Source organism: Pelodiscus sinensis, chromosome 6 (genome assembly GCF_052426305.1).
Source record: "Pelodiscus sinensis isolate ZL-2025 chromosome 6, ASM5242630v1, whole genome shotgun sequence".
In the NCBI taxonomy this organism is placed as follows: domain Eukaryota; kingdom Metazoa; phylum Chordata; order Testudines; family Trionychidae; genus Pelodiscus; species Pelodiscus sinensis.
In genome coordinates this window covers 57,158,948-57,182,257 of record NC_143057.1, presented here as the reverse complement: position 1 = coordinate 57,182,257, position 23,310 = coordinate 57,158,948, and the positions used below count along the sequence as shown (strand labels likewise).

The following is a 23,310-nucleotide window of genomic DNA, read 5'->3' as shown; positions in this document are numbered from 1 at the left end:
ATTTCTATATAACTGTGCAACTACAGGGGCTTTTTTCACTCTAGCTATCAACTAACATCACACAATCTATATAAGTAGGTTTTAATAAATACTGCTCCCTTTCTGTTCATGGTATGTATACACATAGAGTAGTACTTATCAAATGGATTAATGACTGGAAACCAGGAAACAGTTTTTGTTATGTTTTTATCCTTAATTATTTTCCTATGGCTCTTAATTCAAAATCTGAGATTCAAGGTGTAATGCTTAATGGTGAATAGTCCTGCAAGTCATATGGTATTTTTACTGTTCGCTGACTGGATAAACAAAATAATCTAGTTTCCAACCTGAATGACTCTAGAAAAGGAATCCTTAAAATCACTTTCCTACAGTATTAGAGTGTGTGTGCATGCACTTAAACCAGATTGCCTGCTTACTTAGCAAAAGTGAATACCTCTGGTGTGAACAGGTCCACTGTGAACATTTTAAAAGATTGTAATGAATACCCAAAGAAAACATTTTTAAGAATAGTATTTGGCATCACTAATAAATCCTTTAAGTCTAGACCTTTCAGTTTTTTTCTACCAGAAAAACTTCCTCTGGTCTTTTAGCCCCCTGAATAAGGACAACTGCCTTTGGCCATTTACTGTTTGCAGTTCAGCCTCTCCATTCCTTATTCCAGCCTCACACCCACTTCATCCATAAAACTGTTCACCACCAACTTGTGTGCATCGGGTGAGATGTGAAATGATGTGCGCACACGGAGAAATCTGAGCGATGTTTCTGCTTCCTGCTGCTAAGTTAAAACAGAGCAAACTGCAAGCAGACCTCTCAGAAACGGAAGCATTTAAGATTTCTTAATCAGATGCAACCCTCCATGGCGAGCATCCACGCAGGGCTTGGCTGTTTGCCTCTTCTGGCTGTTTTGAGCTTAAGTTGAAGATAGAAATTTCTAATACGATTTTCAGTGCATGGACCTAACATTTTCTTGCAATAAGTGGAAAAACCACCAGAGGTGAATATCTGATAATCTCTTCCCTTAGCCCTAGCAAATTAAATGCTGAAGCCAACCAGCAAGCAACGTACGGAATAGAGAAAGCCCTGCCCTTAACGGTACCAATTTCATGGAAACAGTCACAGCCCCTTTTCGTTCCTGGACCTTCTTTCCTGGCACGGGTTCTGTTTCTTGAGTAAAAAAGATGTGTTGTTCCTCCTGTGCCTAGTGAATAAAGACCCAAGTCCCTCCTGCCAATTTGGTGGTGTTTGCAAATCTCCAGCTTCCTTGCTGCTTTTAGGCGATAAAAGCCGGAGCGACATCGTTACAGGTGCAGCGACATGGTTACAGGGGCCAGAGCAGGAGAACGGGGGACTCACCCCCAGGATGCTTGTACGTACTATGAGCAGGAGAAACAGACCCGCTAGTTCTGAGTGGGGAGTTTCCCCAGGCTCTGATGGTACGGGCGAAAGCTTCGGTTTTCCGGAGATTTTTTTTTTCTGTGGCTGTTTCCCCTCCACTCTCACAAAGAAGCTCCCGCTGGGTAGCGTGAAAGAGACGAATAACCACGCCGATCGCCTGCAATCCTGATTCAATGGCCCGCTGTGGTCCAAGCAGAAGCTGTGCGCTGCGAAGGAAGCGCCTCCTCTGGAGGAGTTGTAACTACCTCCTCCTCCTCCTCGCCTGTCTCCCTTCCGCACTCCCGCCTTCTCCGCCAACGCGCTAAGGACAATCATCTGGCCCCGAGGAACCGCGCTGGTCCCCTTCTTTGGGCCAGTTTGCACAGGGGAGTAGAGAAGGGGAAAGTTTGGGTTAACCCCCCGCACGCACACTGCCCCTCACCACCAGCCTCCCTCCTTCCCCAGCCTCCTTCCACCCTGGGCAGAGCCGCCCTGACGCGCGGGTTTGGGCTAAAGCTGCAGCGGGAGGTCAGAGGAGCGCCCCGCAGGCGGCTGCCGGGGTGGGCAGGCGGAGAGCGCACGCACGGCTGCCCCCCACCCCGGCTCCGTGCGCTCAGCGAGCGGCATGCCCGGTGCGTGCGCGTGTGCCTACAGGAGGGAGGCTGCGAGGCGCAGGCGCAGCGTCCGCCCGTCTGCAGCCCGGGCGCGCTCAGTGCAGATCCCGGGGAGTTGATGGCAGCGGCGCTGTGTAGCCGCTCGGCAGAGAGCGGAGCGCGGAGGAGCCCGGAGCCCAAAATGTGCGGGGAGGAAGACAGCGGCCGCCGTAGCTCCGGGAGCCCGAGGGTCGGGGCCGGGCACCAGCCGGTCACCCAGCTCTCCTGACCTGCGTACCCCCGCGCATCGCGCCCCCAGAGAATGTCCGCCAAGTCCAAGGGGACCCCCGCCGCCTCCTCTCCACCCGAGGGGCCGCCCGCCGCCTCCAAAGCCAAGGTGAAGGAGCAGATCAAGATCATCGTGGAGGATTTGGAATTAGTCCTGGGGGACCTGAAAGACGTGGCCAAGGAGCTCAAGGAGGTGAGCGGCGGCGGGGGGTGCGCGCTGCCCGGGAGTGGCCAGCCCCACGGCTCCTCTAGGGCGCAGCGACTTGCCAACTCTTTGGGAGCTGGAGAGCGCTCGCGCCGCAAGCCGCCGGACCCGGGCTGGGGAGGCTTTGGCTTTGCCAAGGGGGGAATCAACTAGTGTCTCCTCCCTAGTAGAAAGTCAGGCAGCTCCAGCTGGTGGCTTGGGGTGCCACAGCCCCTGGATGCCGGTGCTCGCCGGAGTGCGGTGGAGCCGGGAAAAGGCGCTGTTGTGTGTGTGGATGCCTGATGGCAGAGGGAATGTCTCGCTGGAGTGGGGCTTGCCACCCGGCCGCGGCTGGTAGTGAGGGTCTCACTTAGTCACTTGTGTCCGGGGTCTCCATCACAGCCCCCGCTCAGCAGCTTTCGCTGCGGCTTCTAGGGGGGTTGTACCTGGCCAGCCCTTTGAAGCAAAGGGATCTGTAGGCATTTCCAGCCTCCCTCCCATCCATGGAGAGTCAGATTTCCCTGGAGCTGTTCTGGGAGAGGGATGCTTCTGTCCCTCTCTGTGTCACTCGCGCTTTGACTCTCGGTGTGGTGGTTATTGCGAGTGTTATGTTTGGGGGATGGGGAGGACTGTTGAACTTATTACAGCTTTTGCATGGGGGAAGGAGCCTTCGCTGCCCCGGGGTCCGGGACATCTGGGGGGCGAGAAAGACAAGAGAATGGTTCCTTCTAGCGCCCACGTTAACTTTGCAAGCGTAACTCTAGATTCATCCCGCAGCTGCCTGACGCTCACTACTCTGGAAGATGGGAATAGAGAACGGGAAGGGGGGAGGTCTCCTTCGGTTATAAATGCGCTGGAGGCTTTTCCATGTCTTGGGGGAAGGAAAAGGACAAGTCTAGCGATCTTGCTAACATTTACAAAGGTCATTGTAGCAAAATCTGCACTTTCCTTCTCACACTTGAATCACGGTCACGAAATGTGCATCAGGCAAAATGTCTGTTGTTTTATATATCTGGGTATCTATTGTAATGTTTTCTTTGGTCAGTGACAAGTGTCAGCTCCTGTAGGCTAATCTGCAGACAGGACTATAATTGCGGTGGAGATGTACTTAAGTTCACAATGCTGTCGCTAAAATAATGTAACTTGGCTGTCCTTTTTGGAGCTTGCCCCAAGTCTTGATTTTGCTACACAACTGGTCGACAGATGGTTGGATTGGATTATGTATTGAAATTCAAGTCCAAAGTCTGTGTGCATTGCTTCATAATCCTTTATTTGACATGTATAGTAGGCTGTGTTTTTTTTGCTCTCAAACATTATAGTGTTCTATTTTAACAATATTTTCAACAAGTTTAGTCAACAGTCTTCTGCCTTCAGAGATGGTCTGGAGTTCAGCGGTGTATTAACATTTAGATTATATAAATATATAGCCACTAAAAACAGATGCAATCTTTATTTGAGCATGATTTAAAATAATCACAATCCCAGATATTTCACTCTGTTCTGTTAGACAATATCTCTAATTTTCCATTTTCTTAATGCGCTACCTGCCCTATTTTTTCATGCACTGGATGTTTTAAAAACAGAAAGAAGGTTTTTTTTTTCTTATTTGTATAGCAGTTCTTTGGACATTTTAAAATGTTGCTAGAATAAATAGGCTTCTGTTCTTGCACTAGTACATGTTGTTCAGAACCTACCCTGTGTTTTGCTCCATGAATGTAAATCATTTTATATATCTAATTAGACCCCTCATTTTCCTCTAGTAAGCAAACAAAAACTCTGTAGGTGGAGGTCAAGTGTCATCTTTTATTGTGGGATGTTACATCAAAGCAGATATGTCTGTTTTGGCTGACTACATCTGTGCAAGAGAACTGGGTTTACCTCTGCCTGTTGGGAGAAGAATGACTTGTTTGGAGCTTCTTTTCCCTGTTAGATATGAAACCAAAAGTTTCAATTAAAATTCCTGTACTGTTGGACTACAACTTGAAATAACGGTGTGCAAGAAAATGAAGCACTGTTAAAGAGTGTCTGTTCTGAAAAATTTATAACCTTTTCCCGTAACAATGGGTTTTAATTTGTGCTCCTAAATTGTGAAGAATAATTGTATCACAGTGCACCAACAGATAAGTGGAACATCTGAAATTATTTGTCATATCCTCTTAAAACATTGTCTTCATAACTTATATACATCTTGCACTATAGCTATTTTGAGATGAGTCTGTGGAAGTTTGCTATGTGATTGCTATGTTTATAGTATAGACTAACCCACCCAATAATTCTAAACATATCCTGGAATGTACTTTATCTGAACAGGGAGTAACTGAAGATACTCTAAATTAAGAGTCCAGCAGAGTCTCTATATAGGTTGTATATATATATTGCTGTGCATTTGAAAGGACTTTAAAATATCATGTATTAAGTACAATGCTGGGCAATTTATTATTGTATATTGAATATAGACTATCAGACATGAAATGCTAGTTTCATAGGCAGTGAAATGTTGTCTATGAATTTGTAAACAGTTTTCACTATTTCAAAGAATAATAAATATTAGCCCAAGTACATTTCATTGTGGAGTCTGGCAGGGCTATAAACTGTAAGACACATTTTTTCTTTCTCTATTTGCATTGTAAATCAAATACACAATGTTCTTTGGAAATGTTTTGGATCCCCTCCATCTTCACTGCATGTGTGCCACAGTTAGACTCTTATAAAGTGCCTTTTCTTGTGGTGTAAATTTTCCTCTTCATACTGTAGTAGGATGAATATTTTTTTCAGGAGAATGGCAGTCAGAAAATTTTCTACTGTATTGTACGCTTTGCTTTTATTTATTTATTAAATTAAAATGGCACCACATTGTCATGGGTGAGATCTCTTTTATACTTTTATGGAAATTTGGAACTGTGAAACTGACAAATACAGCATTTATATCTGGCTCAAACATATGTTTCAGTGTTGAGATTCAGTGCCTCAGAAATGAACTTTCTCAAAATAATATGTATGAAGAGTGGCTGTGATTGTTCCTGTTCCCTAGAGTTACATTTGTTTATGCAGTGTTTCACTTAAATTAACGTTCTCCCATCAGTTCTTTGCCCTGGATGTTTCCTACTGGCCACTTCAGTAGCTGTGGCCTTTAGAGGTCAGAGAAAGAGAGGGATTCCTGTAGCATTCCAAGATAGCACCAAGTTCAATGATAGTTATGTCTGATAGTACTGTTTTCTAAATAGCTTTACATTTACAGAGTGACAGTCCTGTATATAATCAAAGCCAAATGGTCAGCAGCTGATCTCTCTTAAGAAAAGTTTGGTTTTAAACATAAAAGTAGGGCCAAAATATCTGATATGGTCTGTTATCCTCTCTCTGCTAGCAACCTCCACAGATCATGAGAGCCCAACTGTTTGAGACAGCTTTACAAGTTTATCTGGGTAAGGGGCACTTTTAAGAGAGATACTGTAGTGTATTAAAAACAGGCAAAATCTTGTTTAACTTAATTTACTACACTGAAATCCAGACACAAGGGCAATTTCCTGTATTGAATCATTTGGTAATATCTTGAAGATATTAAAATTCCTTTCAAAACAGAAGACAAAATTACATCATGTATTTTAATGGAGTTATTGCAGCTCAGAAGTTAAACTCTGTATAATTTACTATGATTTATTGGTATGTTTAGGCAAAGGCAGCCACAAAAGACTTAGGAGGCTGAAAGAGTGACTGAGAGACTTGTTAGGATGCAACAGTGTGAGAGACAAGTTCTGCGTTGCAGCTGATGTGTGTCTAGTTCTTCCATAGGTGCAATTTCCTCACTGGAAACTCAGCCATTCTTGTATTGTTGCTAGAAGAAAAAAATATTATGGGTGTATATTAATTGCAGCATGTGTTTTGGACTGGAAGAACATGCTGTATAAATTGAGTTATGTGGTTCCTGTATATTTTTTGGCTTGTTCAGAGTATTCATCAACCACAAGAGTATGCTCATAATATAGTTCATTTTAAAATTCATCCATTCAGAGTAGTACTAGATGTAGGAATTATTTTTGAAATATTTTTAACACTAGTTCTTGTTCTGCAGATGGAATTTACCTATTTACCTGTGAAGTAATTGGAAGTTAAGATGATGGCACTAGAGAAACCATAAGACTAAACCATAGCATTTAGTGCTAACTAAATTTCTGTCCTCCTATTTAAAAACTCTAATTATTAAGGAATTATTTCCCTTGTTTGGCATTAGTGGATTAGAATGCATATTGTAGCCCATATTCTGTTTTCCTCATGAGTTCGGGGGGGGGGGGGGGAGAAAGAGGGGAGTTGCCTTTTATCTGTGTTATAGTGTTATTATTATTTTAAAGACTTCCCTCTCCTGTGTTGACTGGATGAGGGCAATCTCCTGTATTGAATCATTTGGTAAATGCTTTTATAGCGATGAAAAGCTCACCAACCAGAACAGATTCCTAAAAGTAATTTGTGAAATATTTGCATAGCTTTTAATTGGCAAATGGATGTGCTTCAACTTTTTATCAAAAGAAAGCAGCTGTTGTAGTTATTGCCAATGTTCCCTGCAATCCAAAATGGAGGTCTGTCTCGCATGAGAAACGTAAGCCCTGGTGCCTGCGATTGGAACATGATGGCTCCTAAATTTGAAATTGGGAATATTCAGTTGACTGTCTCTCATCAGAAATTATGGTTGTAGGATAGAATCAACCCCTCCCCCCCAAATTCCCTGGAAATCTTGGAAAATCCTAATTCATGCATCCAAAGAAATCCTGTGTTCCCTACTGATAGAAATGTAGCCGTGTTAGTCTGGGGTAGCTGAAGCAAAATGCAGGACAATGTAGCACTTTAAAGACTAACAAGATGGTTTATTAGATGATGAGCTTTCGTGGGCCAGGAAGTGGGTCTGGCCCACGAAAGCTCATCATCTAATAAACCATCTTGTTAGTCTTTAAAGTGCTACATTGTCCTGCTGTGTTCCCTAGTTCTACTTTCCTCACTGTGAGCTACCCCAAGATTTTTCTGTGTTTTGGATAACTAAGGAATGAATAAATAATCCTTTCCACAATGTTCAATTTTCATGAAATTATCTAATAGGAAACTCAGGAGTGGATTGAGAAAAGGTAATGTATGCTTCAGGTGATGGCAAAGGTAATAGATGCAGCAGAACAAATGTCCTGATTCATTACTGACATGGCTGCCAGTATGATAAGTTTGGTGTGCAGTTCTTACGGGTAACATAAGCATGTGTATATGGAATATTGTTTATTCACCAGGGTTAGGGTAGATGTGAACAGACATATCATAGCTCCAACTCCTATAGTCTCAATTTCTTAGCTCATGATGATTGTGCGCAGCTGGTACTCTGCTAAGGGAAGTTATAGTACTTAGGTCAGATCCTGAAATAACAAGCTGCGTGCAGCAGCAGACTATTTACAGAGACTCCCCCTCTAGGAGATAGAATAAAGGAATAGAGAAACAACCAATCATGTGTCTACATTCCTGATGTGCAGGCAGCAACTCCCTCACTATGTTATGGAATGACATTTCATGATATGGATTTCAGGCATGATCAAATGCAAATGCTATGCAGAGACTTGGAAAAGCATTCCTTAATCCTGAGCCTTCCCCCCACTGTTAAAATTTCATTGATAGTTAAGCTTTGAGTACTATGTACATGGTAGAGTAGTACATATTTCTAATGGAAAGAGTGGAAAATTGATGTGCAGCACTGTGTGTGCTTGAGATAGACTGAAGTCTTCATGTGTTGCACTGATGTGGCAGGGATAGTGTTTTGTGCAGGCATCAAGGCCAAGATGTCTTGTGATTTGATTTACACATCTGAATTATATGCTCCAAGATTTGCCATTCTTGGCTTGAGCACACTTCTCCCTCTGATTTCCCCATCCCATTCCTTTGATGAGACATGCAGCTGCTTAAGTAATGTTGCTTTAACTTTTGTAATGAATGCAGCATATGTTTCAATAGCTATGCAGTGCTTCAAATATATATTTTTCTTATGATCTGTCCATTATTTATACATTTAAAATGTTACAAAAGTACAAATGTATTCAAGTAAAATTGTTGTGGATGTTAAGTAATGACTATGAAGCTCTAATGCGGTCCTGAACCTCTGATGCTTAGTGTAGGATTATCAGGTACACATTAAAAAAATGCTGGTGTGATGATGAATGAAATTGCTTTGCATCTAACTGGAATCAAGCCACCATAAGTTAGTAACTCCTTTCATTCTTTTATAATATACAATTAATAGAACTAATGTATGCATACAACACTATTTATTAACATCATGTGGCTTGACAGAAGGAAGTATGCTGTCAAATTTATGTTATTTTGTTTTCAGCTACATTTATTCCATTTGTGCCATACTAAGTTACCTGAAAATTAAATAAATTATACAATCCTGAACTAAATAAAGCATATATAATAATTTTGTTTTCAAATAAAAATAGTACCATAGTGATAATAAGTATTGGAATGTATGCTTATATGAACTTCATGGTATCTAAATGCTTCTGATAGCGATCAGAAAACAAACAGTAGTAAAGCAAAAGTATAAATTTGTTCCTGAAAATTTTGCCATTGACTTCAGTGGAAGGAAGATTGGATTCTAAACTAAGACAAATTTTTAAGATTTCAAAAAGTTATGGCTGTTGAGTGTGTGTGTGTGTGTGTGTGTGTGTGTGTGTGTGTGTGTGTGTGTGTAAATATTTATAGATAAGGCCAAAGAGACCATTATGATCGAGACTGATCTCCTATGTAACACAGATCATAGAACTTCTCTGGATTAATTCCTATATGAACTGCAACCTATCTTTTTCTTAAATGTAATCTTGATGTAAAAAATTGGAGTGATGGAAAATCCACTGCAAAATCTTGGTAAATTGATTCAATAGCTAGTTACACACCATCATAAAAAATCTAGTCTTAATTTGTTTAGAGCTGTGTTTCTCAAAATGGGTCACAGCCGCTCCTTTGAGAAAGCTGCTAATGGGCTGCTCTGGTTTGTTTACCTAATGGCTCCACAGCCACGGAGACTCATGGCTCCCACTGGCTGCAGTTTGCCATTTGCAGCCCAGGGGAGCTATGGAAAGCAGCAGACTAGGTCACAGCACTTCCTGCAGTTCCCATTGGCTGCAAATGGTGAACTGCAGCCAATGGGAGCTGTGAGGCTCTGTGGCTGTGGAGCAGATAAATAAACAAACCGGAGTAGCCTGGTAGCAACTTTCTCAGAGTGGGTCTGCGGACTACTTTGAGAAACACTGCTTTAGAAGCTTGTGCACTAAGATCCAGAGGTCCCAGGTTCCAGTCCACCTGTCAGCATTCCATATACATTTACATTTAGCCATATTAAAATGAGTATGGTTTGCTTGCATCCAATTTACCAAGTGATGCAGATCATTGTGGAACAGTGACTTGTCCCTCTTCATTATATACAGTTTATAATTATTTGACACGCATATACAATTTCACTTGGTACTGCATAATATTTTGATTAAATAACTGGAACAATATTAAATTGATGTGCATGTATGTATGGGTTGACACTAGGGATATTAAATATCGGTTAATAGTATAGTCAAGTAACCTCATGAATTCTTATCGATTACTTTACTAGTCTATAATCTCCAAGGGTGGGGCCAGCAGCTAATACTCTCTGGCCCCACTCCCAAGGAGCCCCCTGCTACTTTGCATTGCAGCGTCTGTATCAAAGGCAGCATCGTGAGGTGCCAGGTGGCAGCTGGTTCGTGATAGGAGCAGGTTTAAAAAACAGCTCCCCCAAGGATCAGCTGCTGTCACCCCACACTGCTGCTTCTGATACAGTTCTGGTGCGCAGGGGCGGATATAGGACAGGGCGAACGGGGCAGCCGCCCCGGGCCCCGCACTTCAGAAAGCCCTGCGCATGCGCTGTGGCGCCGCTGCGCATGCGCATGGCGTCACTGTGCATGTGCCATGGCAAAGGGGGGTCCTCGTGGAATTATGCTGCCCGGGGCCCCGCAAAACTGTCATCTGCCCCTGCCGGTCCGAGCTGGAACTGAGCTGGGGTGCCTTGACTGTCTGGCTCCTAATACACTTTAAATGCAGAGCTGCAATGTGAATAGGTCCTGAACCCAGCACAAGCAAGGACTGAGTCAGGCTGCTGGTCAGCATGCTAAAAAATTTACTGGCAGGGGGAGATACGTATAGTCTATAGCATTAACCTATAAACTTTTACTTATCAGTTAACTGACTGCATTATTACATCCCTAGTTGACATCTGTCCTTGAAGGTGTCTTGGAAGTTTTTGCTAGCCTCCTCAGCATTGGGCATAACTATCTTAATGTAGTATGGTTTCATAAGCATATGAAAAAATCAGTGAACACCAGGTTTTTGTTAGGGTATGTTTAACTGTCCTGTTACTTCTCATGTATTTATTATAATAAAAATTAAAAGGATATTATCAAGTTGTTGTATCCAAATTGTTCTAATTTTTTAAAGGTTTTATACAGTAAGGGGTTTCAAAGGATGTAACTTGAAAGATTTTCATTACATTAAAAGCAAAATGAAACTTCTAAATTCTTTGTTTAGAAACACTCCATGCCTTTCTTTACATCTTTGTAAACCAAACAGTTACACTGAAACAATTCAGTAGAACAAGAAAGTGGAACTGACTTAAAAAGGGGAGAACTAGTTAGAATAGTTTCCTTCAGAAAAGTGACGTGCAGAGAGCTAGTAAGAAACATACATGGTGGAAAGTAGACAATATTCACAATTATAAAAAATGTTTAATCTAGGCATATCTGCTCTTCACAATAGTATCTGAATTGTGTTATGTTTCACTAGTATAATAACACGCTCCTCGTTGAAGCTGTTTTTTCACACAAACATAGAGATTATTAAAATGATGATCATTGTGATTGTGTGGAAAAGGTAGGTTGAAGGTCTGGCTTTTGCATATTGTCCTGGCTTATGGGTATTATTGACATTTGTAGAACAGTGTTCCAGAAGCTGTGGCCTATCCACAGAGATGCCTGTCTCTCCTGCTATCATTAGTTCCACTTCTGATAGGTTCAGTGGAAAATAGCTAATGACGTGAGACTAAATCTTCTAGAGAAGACAGAGTCCCTGAGAAAGCCCAAGCTCCACTTGTTGAAGTTGGTGTAGATTAAGGCCAAGACGTTTTAAAAAATGTTATCCTAGTATTTGATAGATTTGCTAGAGTATAAAGCACCAGAGTGACATACCTGTGACGCCCTGTTTTGGTTAGCTAATAGTCCATTATATCGTGCACCAGCTGGAGCATTTTCAATGGCTGTGGCATCATTTCCAGCTTCAATGCATTATAATTATTGAGACTGGAGGGCACAGTTGCATGAGTGATTGTGGCCAAGTCCTCATCTGACAAGATGGGGTATAATTTTCTGGCCTGCCATAGTTGGAAGATATATTTTACAGATGCTGGTTGGGTAGCCATAGCCATATGTTGCTACAATAGTTTAAACTGTCATATAAATATGTATTTCTTTACAAATATAGCATTCATCTCATAGTACCCAGTAATCTAATTTTGTCGTGATGCTGACATTCATAGGAATCTTTGGTATTTCGCTGCTTTTTTAAAAAATGTTTACAACTCTCCGTTCCTATAAGCAAAAAGATTATTAGAATAAAACCATTTACTTTAGAATTTTGCAGATTTCTTGGAAATAACTCAGATTTACAAACATTAGATGAAATTGTGGTTTTGTGGGCTAAACTTGATTTATGATAATCCCTTTAGTGTGGGAGAAAAAACAGAAGTGGTACTGGGAGAAAGTAATCTTTTCATATCAGCACTGAGGAAAGGTGCATGTTATTTGCATAGCTGAGCCATTACTACCTTCGTTTATAGGCTGTGCCTTCTTCCCACATGGCTTCTCTCCAGTCCTTTGTTTGATTAAAAGACATTGACTCTCCATGTGTGCCATTCACGGTGCCCTTTCCTATCCTGCTCTCATTGACGGAGCTATTGAGGAGCTTGCTTTGAGCGTTGTGGAGGCTGAAAAAGGCTGCTCGGTCCTTTTCCATAGCCCATAAACAGTAGCAATTAAGCTGCATTTTCTGTACATTGCAGAGAGGGCATGAGGACATGGGTGCTTTGGTTTAATATTATTAAAGAAAATATACTGGAATAGTTAGTAATCTCCTCCAAACAGAAGAAGTACTGTCAGTCCTCTATTCTCCATAGATAATAGAATGTTCTTATGTGTTTAAAGGTTAACACACACATCCATTGTTTTTGCAACATGTGCCACAGTGCATAATGGAGCTTGACAGCACTAAAGGTTGAATCATTTTCAGAAGGCATTGCAGATTAAGTTTGCTCAGTAATCTAAAAAATGATTTTTAATTTGAAAACATTTTTTTTACTTATGCCTTTCTTGGGAACTTTTGAATTAGGTCAATCTTGAATGACATTTGGTTTTTCTTTCTTCTCCCTGATGTGAAACCATCAGAAAGGAATTATGCCCTTTTCCCTGATGCATATTGAAAGCTAAGGATCAGATTAAGTTACCTTTAATTCATGTTGAGTTGCGCCTTATGTGACAAGTTATCCTGTGCAGTTAGTGGAGAAAGGTACTACTTAATGAGTGTAATGGGTATCTCAATCTGTCCCTATATGTAGTATTAGGAACGAACAATCCAAAATTTGTGCATTATTAACTGAATTATAGAAGGTTTGAAAAAGCCTAAAATATTATATTTATATTCTCTGTGATTTTTCAGTAGATTATAAAATTTTAGCTGTCATTGCAAATACCATTGCACTAAAATAGAGTATTCATGTAATGTCCCTCCAAAGGGAATTAAAGTAAAAAATTAAAAATGAGAACATTAGCAAGTGAACAACATAGGCCCAATTACCACTTCCGTTACATTATCTCTATCCCAAAGTGACTCTACTATCTTCACTGATTTAAAGATGGAGATCAAGTCCAATGTCTTTTCCAGCTCCACTATTAAACAAAACAATAATGGTTGAGTCCTTTTTGCATACTGTAATTTTCATACTACTTCCATTATATGCTTTCTTTCCTATCTTCTGTTGAAACTTAAGACAACAACTAAATGGCTTTTTAAAATTAGTTTCTATGATTGTGTGCTTATTTAATATTCTCTAATGAGAAAGTAATGGGGTAGCTAAAATAAATTGAAGATGCACTAATTATTGAAAATAAAACTGGCATGAGTATTTTTGTTATTAAATTGAATTTATTACATATTCAGCAATAATGGTATACTATGAACATTAGCATCCAAAATAAACATTTATCTTACCAAAACATGTTTCAAAATTTTGGCATTAAAATTATAGTAATAAACAGTTCCTAATTTCAAACTCAGTAGTATATAGTGTATTTTAAAATGAGATTTCCTATCCTTCATACAGTTCATAACACAGATTTCTCATTTGGGCAAATATGTGCTTATTCCCTCTCCAAATTAAATTGTCATGACAAACAATGAGGTGTAATTATTCAAATAAAATTTATGAAGTATCTAGGTTACTTTTTTCGCTCACAATTCACCTTTTGTAGAACTCTCCTGAACACAGAGGTTATGTCTACACTGCCACCCTAGTTTGAACTAGGGTGGCTAGTGTAGGCATTCGAACTTGCAAATGAAGCCCAGGATTTAAATATCCTGGGCTTTATTTGCATGTTTCCGGGCGCCGCCATTTTTAAATGCCCCATAGTTCGAACTCCCTGCCTGCAGCTACACGCGGCATGGACTAGGTAGTTCGAATTAAAGCTCCTAATTTGAACTACCATTATTCCTCCTGCAAGGAGGTTTAACAGTAGTTTGAATTAGGAGCTTTAATTCGAACTACCTAATCCGTGCCGCGTGTAGCCGCGGGCAGGGAGTTCGAACTACGGGGCATTTAAAAATGGCGGCACCCGGGAACATACAAATAAAGCTCGGGATATTTAAATCCCGGGCTTCATTTGCAAGTTTGAATGCCTACATTAGCCATCCTAGTTCGAACTAGGGCGGCAAGGTAGACATACCCAGAGAGATTTGATTTTTATTGATTTGTATTAACACACTAGTTCTGAAAACAGCTTTCTTTTTCTCTCTGCATTCTTCTCTCTGTATGTCCTCCTCTCCTGAAGTTCACTCCAGTATTTCTGTTTAACTTGGACTACCAATTTTCAAGGCTTTTTTTGTCAAGTCACAATTTCATACATACATATTGTAAGCATTAACCTCTGTACTTTTAAAATCTGATTTAAAAATTTAGTGCACAGATGGTATTTGTGCTGAAATATTTCAGAAGCCCCTCTATGAAGTTAACATTAGTAATATCATGGCTCCTTTTTTTTCCAAATTTGGTAGTAATAGATTGTCATGGAGGCAGAGCATGGGTGTGTGTGTGTGTTTGTGTGTTCATTACAAAGCAAAACCTTTCTCTCTTGCTAGTTTAACCCCTTATGGACTGTATTTTACAGGATTTCTAGTTCAGTTTCCAAAAATATTATTTAAAATTCATTCTAGTCTTCATCCAAAGACTGTGATGCTGCTGCCTTTAATAAATGGTGGTTGCTAGTTTCCAACTAAAATGATTTTCTTTTCTGTAGGCATGGTTGTTGATTATCATAGTTTGCAAGAAATGCATATCATAAATGTGGCAGATGGACTCTCCTGTCTTTCTTGTAATCTGAGTCAGGATGGTAGGCATGAAGGCCAGAGTTTCTCACTTCCAAAATTAAATCTCTCTTTCTCTCTCAGAAGATTTCTGAGTTCTGGATACTGTAAGACACCTCATCGTTCAGGTTCAGTAATTGCACCTATATCCTCTCTCTTTGGTCCCTTGAGGGCACCCAGTTAAGGGTTTCTAGCTGGCACCTCTCTTGGATAGAGACTTGTGTCTCATTTCCTCCTGACTGGACGTTTGAAGGCTGCATAGCTCCCTACTCACATTGTGATATCCCCAGCAAACCAGACTGCCTAAATAGGACTCTGCCTGTGCTTTGCTTTCTTATCAAAGGCTTTCACCTGTGTAACTTCTACAGTTAGATGTTACCACACAGCTCCTCCTAAGCAATCCTATTTATTCTTATCATAGCCTTTGCAGAGAAAACACTTAAAAATAATGCTAAATAGGTTACTAGAGGTCATTCCCATCTCCAATCTAACATCCTGGTAGGTTTCAGTCCTTCAAAACCCACTGCTGGGTTTTCCCATGGTTATAAGTTCATTTCTGTTTTCGATCCAGAACCAGAAAGAAGTTTGGGCAGATCGGTTGGTTCTCTATTTGGCTTAGGCCTTTGATCTTGACCTTCTGTAACAGGTAATCAGCAGAGAATAAACTTTTCCTTGTGCATACAACTTTGGGCTTTGAAGAGACCGGGTGGGCATTTGGTACAATTGATGATTCTACAATTCATGTGATTTCAACTGACAGCATAGGTTAGATTTCCCTCAGTGGAAATAAGATAACAGGGATGGGTGATGATCCCTGTCACTTCCCCCCTTCCACAGAGGTTAGGAGTTGTTGTAAGGTCCCTTTCTTGAGAATTTGGCACCAACCTATCTTCATCAGACAACTTTGCATATGCTGCTGGATACTCACACAAGACCTGGTTGTGGCCTTATGCAGTGGCTCTGAATAGGGATGTGGCTTTGCTGCAGATTGGATTCTACGTAGTAATGCCAGATGGGTAAGTTACACAACAAGAAATGATCATGTAATGTATAGAGAATCATAGAGGCAGGGTCTTGTAATAGAAAAAGCTTCAGGTATTGGTAAAATTCATCTGGAATACTGTGTGAAGTGTTGATTACTGCCACCTGGCCATGGGTGGGATTTTATTGTACTAACAGGAAGATTTTTATAGGACAATAAAACCAAACTAATACAACTTGCATGTTTAGCTCTGCTGAAATTGGAGTTGGTAGACTGTTGCACCAGAATGAAACGACTGGTTTGTATTGTTACATATTTTATTATTGAAAAGCATTTTTTGTTTGAAACATTTAAAGAGGTGTTTTTTGTGCTTGAAAAATTAGAGTAGAGACCTAGGTGTAAAGAATGAAGTCATGTAAATGTTAATCAAAGTAATGACCATACCATAGCAAAGGTGATCCAGGAACCAAGTTTAAGAGAAACAGACTTGTCTCTGAGACTGAATTGAGGAATATGATTAATTCAGTTAAACAACAACAAAATCAGAAATGATGGCATGGATGATCTTTGCTTATTTCTAAATTGCACGGGACCAATATTTAGCTGGTGTGAAGTATCATAATGATATTACATATTTGTTTACAGTAGTGGAGGAACTATCTCTAGATCCTTAAACAGTACTGGCCGTTTTGGTGACTTGACATGGAATTGGCTGCTAATAGTAAATCCATGGCCTGCCATGATCTTCACACTGCAAACAGTATAATACAATTGCCCTTTCTGTATAAAGACCATCTACCCACGTTCAAGAGGTGGATCAGATTTTTTTTAAACAACTAACAAAATCACCCAAAGCACAGGATTTGGTGGTGATGGGGGGCTTCAGCTGTCCAAACATATGTTCCACCAGAAGTAATGGTAGTTCGAATTAGAGAGCCTAATTCGAACTACCTACTCCATGCTGCGTGTAGCCGCGGGCACGGAGTCCATACTAATGGGGATTTAAAAATGGCAGCGCTCGGCAAGATGCAAATGAAGCCTCAGATATTTAAATCCCGGGCTTCATTTGCCACTTCGAATGCCTACATTAGCCACCCCAGTTCGAACTAGGGTGGCAGTGTAGACATACCCTATGAGTCAACAGTGAAACACTGTTACAAAATAAGCAAACATGAATCTGGGATTTATTAACAGGAGTGTTGTGAGCAAGACATGAGAAGTCAGTCTTCCAATCAATTCTGCACTGATTAGGCCTCAGTTGGAGTATTGTGTCCAGTTCTGGGCACCACATTTCAAGAAAGATGTGGAAAAAATGAAGCAGATCCAGAGAAGAGCAACAAAAATGATTAAAGGTCTAGAAAACATGACCTATGAGAGAAGACTGGAAGAATTGGGTTTTTTTTAGTTCATAGAAGAGAAGACTGAGAGGGGGACATGACAGTGCTTTTTCAAGTATATAAAAGGGTGTTATAAGGAGGAGGGAGAAAAATTGTTTTCCTTGGCCTTTGATGATAGGGGAAGAAGCAATGGGCTTAAACTGCAGCAAGGGAGGTTTACGTTGGACTTTAGGAAAAGCTTTCTACTATCCAGGTGGTTAAACATGAATAAATTGCCTTGGGAGGTTGTGGAATCTCTATCACTGGAGATATTTAAGAGCAGCTTAGACAGACATCCATCCGGGATAATCTAGATGGTGCTTGGTCCTGCTCTGAAGGTAGGGGACTGGACTTGATGACCTCTCAAGGTCCCTTCCAGTTCTAGTATTCTGTGATTCTATATTAACCTCTTACAGACAACACTCAGACAGCATTTGTATGTAATTTAGATATTGTATGACATTTCATATGAAGCAACTTTTTCTCCTAATTCCCTTATCTCTAATGAGTATGCAAATCCTATTTTACCTAGTCGACTCTGGGATAAGCAAATGCTTTTTGGATAGTCTACACACTAGTCAATTAGTTGCTCACCCCCACCCCCTTCTGCCTCTATCAGAAAGGAGGCAGCATGGTGGGGGTGGGGGAAAGAGGTAGGGGTGTTTCAAAGCAGCAGCGCCATGTGGAGCCCAGGGTCAGCAAAGTCCCCAGCTGTGACCTCAGGCTCCATGCAGCATTGCCACTTTGAAATGCCACAGGGAGCACAGGGGCAGTAGGGGACTGCTTGGCCCTGTGCTCCCTGCAGCGCTTTCGTCTTTGAGGTATAGCAACAGCCCAGGGCTGTTGCTACACTTCAAAGATGGAGGCACCCTTATTGACTAATCGAATAGTTGATGCAGATTGAATCAACTATTTGATTAGAAGCTAATCTAGCCAGTTAATCTAAATTTAAAGTTCTTAATTTCAATTCCTATTGCAGAATCATGACTATTGTAAGTAGCATTCGTTGATAATGAAAAACCTGTCTGTAACAAAGAATGAAGGCTGTAAGTTTTTATTTATTTCTGTGAGTACCTTGAGTAACAGTTTCATTACTACAGATTTCATAAGGTTGTACAAAGGGGCTACGTCTACACTGGCATGATTTTCCGAAAATGCTTTTAATGGAAAACTTTTCCGTTTAAAGCATTTTCGGAAAAGTGCGTCTAGATTGGCAGGATGCTTTTCCGCAAAAGCACTTTTTGCGGAAAAGCGTCCATGGCCAATCTAGACGCGCTTTTCCGCAAAAAAGCCCCGATCGCCATTTTCTCGATCGGGGCTTTTTTGCGGAAAACAGTACTGTGCTGTCTACACTAGCCCTTTCGCATAAAAGTCTTTCGGAAAAAGACTTTTGCCCGAACGGGAGCAGCATAGTATTTCCGGAAAAGCACTGACGATCTTACATGATCAGTGCTTTTCCAGAAATTCAAGTGGCCAGTGTAGACAGCTGGCAAGTTTTTCCGGAAAAGCAGCTGATTTTCCGGAAAAACTTGTCAGTCTAGACACAGCCAGGGAGTTTTGTATCCTCACAACTACTTTTTCCAAAATACCTGATATACAAGGATATTTTTCTCTGTGATTTTATAGTCTGTCACAGAGCTGCATCTAGGTTAAGAATATAATTATATCTGAGCTTCAATAGTTAGCAGATATCAGTCACTGGAGGACATAAAACAAAATAGTAGAAGCCAAAACTGATTAGAACCCCCACACACTATCACTTCTATTCAAGTTTTCTTAATCACAGCGCAGACTCACTTCATCTTTTATATTTTAAAGATCAAATACAGTTAATAACATATTTATCATGAAGAGGAACTGGGGTCATTACTTTGACAGATGAGTTGCTCAGCCTACCACTGGCGTCTCATATTAGTTACACTACTGACAATAGCATGCCATTATTCCTATAGGATTTTCAAGGGGATAAGTTAGAACTCATAAGCGATATGCAATCCTACTGACATTACATTTTGTGAAATTAAGTACTTGTTTTGAGGCCAATTCAGTTTGTACAGGAATAAATACATTTCCTGAATTCTTTTCTCTTTTAAGCTTAATTTGTTTTAGTAATGAAGAATGAAGTGCCACTGTTATCAATGTGAATTATGAATATGAAATGCTGTTCTTGTATGCATGGATTCTTATTAATAATGTAACTCCGTTGTCTGTTACATAAATGGTAATATACAACAATTAAATCTTAATAACTAGCAATAACTACTACATTATATGGTACTTTAAGTGTCCATTTTGGATAGTTTACTTAATCTGTTACCTGGTGTTTTGGTTTTTTTTGGTTGTAATTGCAACACTACAGTGAGAGTTTTCTTTGAAGAGCTTTATTTTAGACCAGAAAAGCGAGCAACTACAATAAGAAGGCAAAAGATTACATATATTATTGCCCTTTTTTTTTGATACTGAGCAGTCCAGATCAGCTTCCTATTGGAGGAGAAATAAGTCCTCTAGAGTGTGGGTATGTTCTTGGTATTATTTGATTTATTTACCTCAGTATAGCAGTGCTTGAACAAAGTCAGTCATAGACAACATGCAGGGCAGTCCCCCTTTTTAAGAATCGTAGCCCCTCTGCAATGCCCAGTTTGAGCTCTGAGCTTTGTATGTGCATTCTGAAAAGTTGACTGAGGCTATGTCTAGACCTCAGGGCTTTTCTGGGACACTAGAGGTATCCCGGAAAAACTCCACCAGGAAACGCTTCTGTTCTTTGTGGTTTTTTGTTTTTGTTTTTTTGGTTTTTTTTGGTGGAAAAATAGATGTGTTCTTTCAGAGGCCCTGTCTTCCTCCTTCCATGAAAGAAGAAGGGCTTTTCCGAAAGAGGGCTTTTTTTCTGAGATTTGGCCCAGTGTAGACAGGGCAAATTTCGGAAAAGCCTCTTCCAAAAAAAAAAAACCTATTGGAAAAAGGTATGAAAATTGTGGTGTGCAATTTGCGTACCTTCTTTTGATAAAGATCTGTATCATAAACAGCCTGAGAGTACTTGACTGTGAAGGTTAAGGGTATGTGTGGGTAAGATTTTATTTGCTTAGGATTGGAATAAAGCTTTCCATGCTTGTGGGTGGCACTCCTCCCTACTGTGGTTGCAAGCCACAGATAGAGAAACACTGGTCAACTGACAATGTTCTGGTGAGAATCCAAGCATCCGTTCTGGCAGAGGGCTTCTCAAAAAGGGCAATTTTTCACTTTTTGTATGGCCCTCTGCTCGGTAGGAGGTTGGGTACATTTTTCAAGCTCTGGGAAATATTATATTAATGAACACAGTTTAAAAATGAGAGTGATGGTCACTGAAGACTGCTGTGTAAATGATATTTTGTGAGACAATCTGTGTGCGAAGGAATAGGAATATGAGAACATAAGAACAGCCATACTGAATCATCAAAGGTCCATCTAGCCCAGTATCCTGCCTTCTGACACGTGCCCCAGAAGGAATGAACAGAGCAGGTTATTACCAAGTGATCTATCCTTTATTGTCCATTTCCCAGTTACTGATAAACAGAGGCCAGTGAAAACATTCTTACCCATCCTGGCTAGCTTCCAGGTATTTATCTAGTTCTATTTTTGAACCCTGTTAAAGTCCTTGTCTTTACAATGTCTTCTGGCAAGGAGTTCCACAGGTTGACATTACACATTTATCTCTGCATGCTCTAATACCACTACTGTAATATAATGTAAAATAATATTTTTGAGGAGTTCTGGATTTTCTATTGTCATAATGCTATCCTTGTCGGAGTAACTCTGACCTGACCATTGACTGCTTGTACCAGACTATACTGAGTACTTCTTGACAAGAGTTGAGATTTGTCTAATTTGATTTTCATTCTATTTCACAGGCAAATATTATTATGGGCAAGACTGGTAGCACCACTTATTATTAAAATAGATTTACCCTTTCCTTTATAAGAGTCTGTGTTTAGCTTTTTATAACTTTACTGAATGTTAACTGTTTAGACTGATATTTGCCATGTTGTTTCTTTGTGTCGAATTATAAGCCTAGGAAAAATGGTGGTTTTTACATGTTCAGCAGAAGCTTTTTAGATGTTAGTAGCTAAACTATCCAAAGATTCTTTTTGCACTGGGCATGCTCCAACCCAGAGCTGAGTAGGAATCACCCTGTATTTGTGGCTCTGGGTTGCTGCAGGCTCTGCTGGGTCAAGGTCCCTGGAGCTGAGAACAGGGAGCTTTTCTGTCCTGTAAGGCCCAGGCCCAGGCCCAGGCAGCATGGATGAGGAGCCTGCCTGATTTTACTTCAGTGTGGACAAAATCTGAACCTGCAAGAAGCTGGGGGTGAGTGTGTAAACTGGAACTGGAGGTTGGCAGGGGAAAGAGGTATACCAGGCTGGCTAGGTAAAAGGTCTGGGAGCTGTCGGAAAGAGATTGGGCCGGTGTGGACAAACAGACAGAGCCATGGTGGAGACTGGGACCCAGTAGATAAGATGTGAGTGTATATGGAGCTCTGGGAGACTGAAGCTGGCTATGCAAGGAAATTGGGGATGGGAGGAAGGAGGCCAATTTTGTGAGGAACAGGGGTAAAACTGGGACCAGCTGGAGAAAGACTAAGACAAGGAGCCATGTGTGTGACTGAGACTTAACTAAAAGCCTAGGAAATAAGATTGAAATTGAGAGCTAGAGGGAATGGGGAAAGCATGTAGGGGATGGCAACAGAAGGCCAGCTATGGGGGGAAGGACAAAGCAGATGAGGAGTTGGGAGTCAGAGAACTGGCCTGATTGGGCAAGTAGAACTTGGCGAGAAACTTGGCAGCTTGGCGGAAGGACTGAGGAATGTCTGGATAAGGAGACTTGGACGAGAACATGAGGAGTGGAAACTGGGGCTTGAAAAGTGCGGAGAATGGGACTAGGATGAGAAACCAAGGATGGGACAAGGACAGGAAGAAGGAGTCAAACTTTCAGGGAATGGGGAGAAGAGTTTGTGTCCACTAGAGCACACTCCACTCCAGAGTCTCAAATGGAAACCAAGATCTTAAATTGCACCATTCTTCTGTTTTCAGCAAATACCTATGAATAAACTGGAAAAGTATCTCATTCCCTGTAGTTCCATATACTGATAGATTATCACCCTTTGCTTTCAATTACACCAGTAAGTGCTCAAGAGGTGGGGAGCTGGCTTTTAATCTGGCTCTTCTCACATAACAACTCCCACAGAACTGCCTGCTCTTCACCTGTCTCCCTTGCTGCTGCCTCTGTATCAGAGACAGCAGTGCGGGGGACAGGGAGGGGCAAAGGAGTGGCTCTGTGGGAGCCCAGGATCATCCGTTAACTGTTTACTCATGTACTATGTTACATCCCTGCCATGTTAGTGCCATTAGGATGTAATTTGGCTTGTTTCAGTTTCTTTTTTAAAAAATTTAGGAAATAAGACACAAACAAGTACATTAAAATATTATTAAGATTGCAAAGTTGCATATTCAGAAGTCAGAGATGATGGAATGAAAGTTGCCTGTGCAATCTTAATTTGACTCTCTTGTGTTCATGTGTTATACAATCTTTACATAATCCCATACAATTTTTTTCTACTGGATTCCTGCCTCATTCAGTGGATCTGGAGATGAATCAAGGCTCAGTTTAGTGAAGCAGACGGTTATCAGTAGGGCCCTTGTTTCATTTGTTGCAGAAGTTGGAAGCTGGATAGTGTCTGGAATAAAGGGTTGTGGGAAGAGAAAGGATGATCTTGTGGTTAAGGCAACTAAATGCTACCCTGGAGAAATGGTTTTTCTCTCTCTCTCTACCACAGAGTTCATATGCAATGCTGGACAAGTCATTTAAATT

General features: G+C 40.9%; 1 protein-coding gene across 4 annotated transcripts in view; it reads left to right on the top strand.

Annotated features, from left to right (window-relative positions):
- The first annotated feature begins 1,531 nt into the window (after window positions 1-1,531).
- The window catches only part of PRR16 (proline rich 16), a 241,397-nt gene continuing 219,618 nt past the window's right edge, over window positions 1,532-23,310 (top strand). For all 4 annotated transcript variants that reach the window (XM_006128883.5, XM_006128884.5, XM_089779285.1 and 1 more), the window contains exon 1: window positions 1,532-2,448. In XM_006128883.5, the coding sequence (XP_006128945.2) occupies window positions 2,290-2,448 (159 nt within the window). In that variant the 5' untranslated portion in view covers window positions 1,532-2,289. The remainder of the gene's footprint in view (window positions 2,449-23,310) is intronic.